Below are 4,666 nucleotides of genomic sequence, written 5' to 3' on the forward strand. Positions count from 1 at the left end.
TCAATTAATTAATAAATTTTAATAATCGCAAGCATATTAATTTATCGAGATTTAACTGTATACCATAGTGGTAGGTTAGTTTAACAGTTATTTACTTATAGTTTTTGAATTCTAAATTTATAAAATCATAGAAAATTGAAAAAACTAGTAAAATAGAACTAAAAAAGGGTTGAATTATAAAACTTAAAATTTTTAAAATCAAATAAAATTATAAAAAAGGAAAATAAAAATAAAAATATAGAAACTCATTTAGATCTAAATTTAAAATATATATATATAGAAATTAGAGAAAAGAAAAGGAAAGAAAATAGAAATTTATTCAATTTCTCTATCCTAGGCTTCAAACCCAAAGGTGTTGTAATAATTTTTTTAAACTCTCTTTTACCATTATTGTCATACTAGGGTGTTTTTATTTTTACTTCATATGTATTGTTGTATTCGTGTTTTTCTTATTTGAATTGTGTTTCATTCTTTTTAACGTTCGAAGTTTGGTGATAAAATATGTATATTAATGTAAAAGTTTAATAAAGAACTGTTTGAGAAAAGAAACTATATTGTTTCACGATCCATTTTGAGAGAATGTATTAAAAATGTGAAAATCAAGAGAGGGGCAATTGCCCCCCTCCCCTCTCTTGTCCTTTGCCAGCATCATACCTCCGTCTACAAGGATCAGCCACATAAGGTTGAAATCTTCGTCATGCCACTGGGTTCAACCCTTGAACTAAAACCCAAGCCTCTTACCCTAATTAACAAAATTACAACTTTGTTTACCTAATGCCAAAATTTAGCTCCTAGTAAGGACGTTTTTACATAATTTTGTAAGGAATATGTTTCAGTCCAATGATGATGAATCTAATTATGTTTTAACATGGTCCTCAAAATGTAATATATATTGAAATTTACGATATGAAAATTATTCCTTCTCAACTACATACGCTCTTTGTTGAAGTGAAAGAGATTGAAGATTAGCTCAGCTTCCGTGTAGCCAAGGTGTAAGCTGCTATAAAAGCAAAAATTGTTGTAGATGTTGTTAAGTTAATTCTACAATACACTTCAATTCAGTTCAATTTTCTTTTTCTTTCATTGTTTCACTCTTAAACATTATTAATTCAATAATTTTATTTAATAAGATAAACATATATTTGTAATTTTAACTGTAAACATCTTTATTAACGTAATGAACCACACACAACACAGTACATTAAAACCACTCAATAGACAAATAATAACAGACTGGGGAAACAAAGATAACACCAATGAACTAGTCCCAAATAAAACCAACAACACAAAATAATAAACAAAGCTTTAGTTAAACACAAAAGGAAATCAGCACCAAGATGAATTTCACTCATTAATTAAAGTTTACTCCTTGTCTTCCCCAACTGTGATTTTAAGGATTTATTTGTAACTCCTTCGAGATACTCCTTCAAATTATGCGACTCAGGTATTATGTCATGAAGTTGAAGCCCATCCGTTAAATTGAATAATTCTGACTTGTGACTCTTAATTCTTAACTTCATTCCCACTTTTTTGTATGAAATTTCGAAAGGAGGAAGATCAGTAACAATGTCTAATCTGTTTTCAATGCGCAAGAGATGAAGATTGCTGAGTCCATTGAATATATTCCTGAATCCTTCGTTTCCAACCTTCGGGCTTGCAAACACAAAGGCTGTGACCATGCATGTTTTGTTCGATCTTGTGCGCTTATTAAAATTATTGGCAACTATGTCAGCGGCGTTCAACGTTGCAAGCGCTGCACCGAGACTATGACCTGCCACTGTTATACTGATTTCCTCGTTTATGTACTCAGGCTTATTCACCAGTATCTTAACTGCATTCAGCACCTACATAAACATAGCCATAATAGAAACATATATCAAAAAAATAGAAAATATAGAAACCAGTAATCATTTTTTTATTTTTTGGTTGTGTTTTTACCTGGTCTCTGGCACTCAATTTATTGGATGAGGGTTCGCTATTTGGCGACGTGTAGATTGAGAGAAATCCTCTGTGCACTTGTGGATCATGGGTGTTCCCAAAAATGTTTGAAGCTGATGTTTGATCGAATTGAAAATTTTTGAACCACTCAGCCACAGAATTAGTTCCTCTCCAACAAATCAAAATGTCTCTCCTTCCTAAAACTTTCTTTCCTTCATCTGTGGCCACAGCCACATAACCAAACCAAGCAGATTGGTCCTCAACAATCTCATCGACCAAGGAAGCAACATCTGACATTGCATAAAAATAGTCGGTCACCGTGTATAATTTGCCCAATTTGTCTGTTTCCATGAAAACTTTAGAAAATAAATCTTCCTTTTGGTAAACAGGAAGTGTTTCATCTTTAGGGTTAAACGAGTCATAAACAGCTTGAACTCCTTCACCATAGAGTTTCATATAGCTTGAGAGATCACCGTTGAGAGGTTTCAAAAGACCCTCCCAATTCTTCTCACCACTAAGCTCCTTCCAGTTAGCCATCAATCTTCTTTTCGTTTTGCTTTTTCTTGCTCAACTATTTGTGAGGATACACTTATACTGCATGCTATTTATAGAAAACGCAGCACGCAAATTTGTTTGTCTTTATTTTATTTGTTTTAGAGAATTCGTGTTTGATTAATGAATTGTTCTGAAATTAATTACAAGTACTACATAATAAAAATCAATGAAGAAAATTTCAAAGAAAAAAAAGTCATTAAACTAGAAATAGGGCTGGCTGATGAAGGTGTGGAAAAGAATATTCTAACTCTTCGCCACCCACATTGGATGAATTGATAAATTATATTTATTTTATTTTATTTTACTTGTAATTGAAGATTATTGGAAACTTGTAAGTAACAAAACTTGTACATCAAGAAACGGTGAAAACAAACCTTATGCTTGTATAATCAATGATATAGAATTTGGAAGAATGGACTTGTTAAAATCAAATGTAATAAACTTGTAAGGAGCAGTCAAACAAATAGAAAACATGAGTTAAAAAAATAAAAAAAACTTGTAATGATGAATCTAAGGCTTGATATAAACAATTCAATTACATATGACTTGTAACAGTAAACCTAATAGACTTAGTAATATCAAACAATAGGACATTTGGTAAAAACAACTATATTGGACTTATTAGTCATTAACACGTGACTTTGAATTCATAATTTACAGGAGATATATTATGGACCAAATCAAAGTAATTTCTTCTTTCTTTCATTCAAACGTGGAAACTTCCCTCTAAGGAATTTTTTTTTTGGGCTAAAATTAATATCATCGAGAATATGCTTAATCATCATTGGATTTATTACATTAGACTGATAGTATATATTCATAATCCTAACAAATTAATATTAGGACATCCTGATTAGAGAATTATTATTATTATTATTATTATATTTGTTAATGTTGTTAATTTGATTTTATTATATTATTTATGAATCATTTTGATACAAAAGTTGAAACTTTATTTTCTTCAAATTTTCAACTATATTAAATTGCAAGACTTGATCACATCTATCAAATTACTTTTCTAACGAGTAAAACAGATTAGAAAAATATGGACCTTTCAAATTATTTGCTGATTCAATTTCCTTATTCAATTCATCTTTGAAAAATTCCTATCTGTGTCAACCTTGGACTCTTTCCTGAGTTTTACAAATAAAAATAACAACAAACAATTCACTTTTAGTTTGACTCTTGGAAAAGAGAAAAACATTATAAAGCACAAATTAACCGAATTTATATATTGATATGTTATTTTATGTGTATAAAAATTTGCATTTAAAACTAGAATTAGATTCGAAATTAATTCCTTCGCTTAGTTGCCCAGAGACTGATTAAAGAATGAGAAAATTATTATGTTGACTAGTAAAGTCAACTGGGACAAAGAACAAGTCTTATTATTCTTGGAGAAACAATAACAAAGGAGAGAGGCATGGAAATTCGCGTTGGCGGCGTCAGACTCCAACCCCGGAACGATCGTCGAAAACTTGTTGGCCTAGTAACCTTGAAAAACAAGTACAAATATTCTAGATGACAATGATCCTTTAATTAATATTTACAAGAGTTATCACTTTATCCTTTAAAATTGATTTCTTCGATAACTTGAAACAGATGTCTTTGTCAAATATATTAATTCTTAAAACCGATTTCTTAGTCAGAATATTATAATGTAATATCTAGTCTTTGTTTATTGATAAATGACTCTGGTTGTTTATTGATATCGAACTCCATGATATCTGTGAAACGAGTAACAATTGACTTTGGTCATGTAAGTAGTTATGAGAGAGCTTAAACCCAAATACCGTGGGAGGGAATATTATTTTCCACCCAAGATTTGCCGTTGTTACATTTTCCGCCCATAAACATTGAGAAAAACAATTTCCCATCCAAACTTCATTATTTAACAGGGGTAAAGCTACGAAAAGTCTATAATACCTTCTACTATTTGACTTTATTATTTTTAATGAGGTTGAATAACATTTTCCCACCCAAACTTCATCAAATGTATTTTTCACCCTTAGTTTGGTTTATATTGATTTTTAATTCTTGGGATAATAAATTTTAAAAATAAATTCAGTTACTAAAATAAAAATATTCGGAAAATAAAAAAATTAATTTTTTTTAAATCAGTTAAAAAACACAAAAAAAAAAAAAAAAAGTTGGTTGGAATTGCACCTAGCTG

The 4,666-nt window shown here is 30.0% G+C and overlaps 1 protein-coding gene across 1 annotated transcript; it reads right to left on the reverse strand.

The window, feature by feature from the left end:
* Positions 1–1,355: 1,355 nt before the first annotated feature.
* On the reverse strand, positions 1,356–2,498 carry LOC116105511 (phospholipase A1-IIgamma-like). Its single transcript, XM_031391921.1, has 2 exons — positions 1,939–2,498; positions 1,356–1,844 (listed from the first exon to the last, which is right to left on the reverse strand). Exons 1-2 carry the CDS (start codon positions 2,473–2,475, stop codon positions 1,356–1,358), a joined length of 1,026 nt encoding a protein of 341 aa, XP_031247781.1. The 5' UTR covers positions 2,476–2,498.
* Positions 2,499–4,666: the final 2,168 nt, after the last annotated feature.

This window comes from Pistacia vera, unplaced genomic scaffold, assembly GCF_008641045.1.
Source record: "Pistacia vera cultivar Batoury unplaced genomic scaffold, PisVer_v2 Contig50, whole genome shotgun sequence".
NCBI classification, from domain to species: Eukaryota; Viridiplantae; Streptophyta; class Magnoliopsida; order Sapindales; family Anacardiaceae; genus Pistacia; species Pistacia vera.

Bases quoted from the DNA above. Each gene is read 5' to 3' on its own strand.
- LOC116105511 (XM_031391921.1), bottom strand. From the start codon at position 2,475: ATGGCTAACTGGAAGGAGCTTAGTGGTGAGAAGAATTGGGAGGGTCTT. The intron at 1,845-1,938 runs GTAAAAACACAA...ATGTTTATGTAG, and splicing joins AATTGAGTGCCAGAGACCAG to GTGCTGAATGCAGTTAAGAT.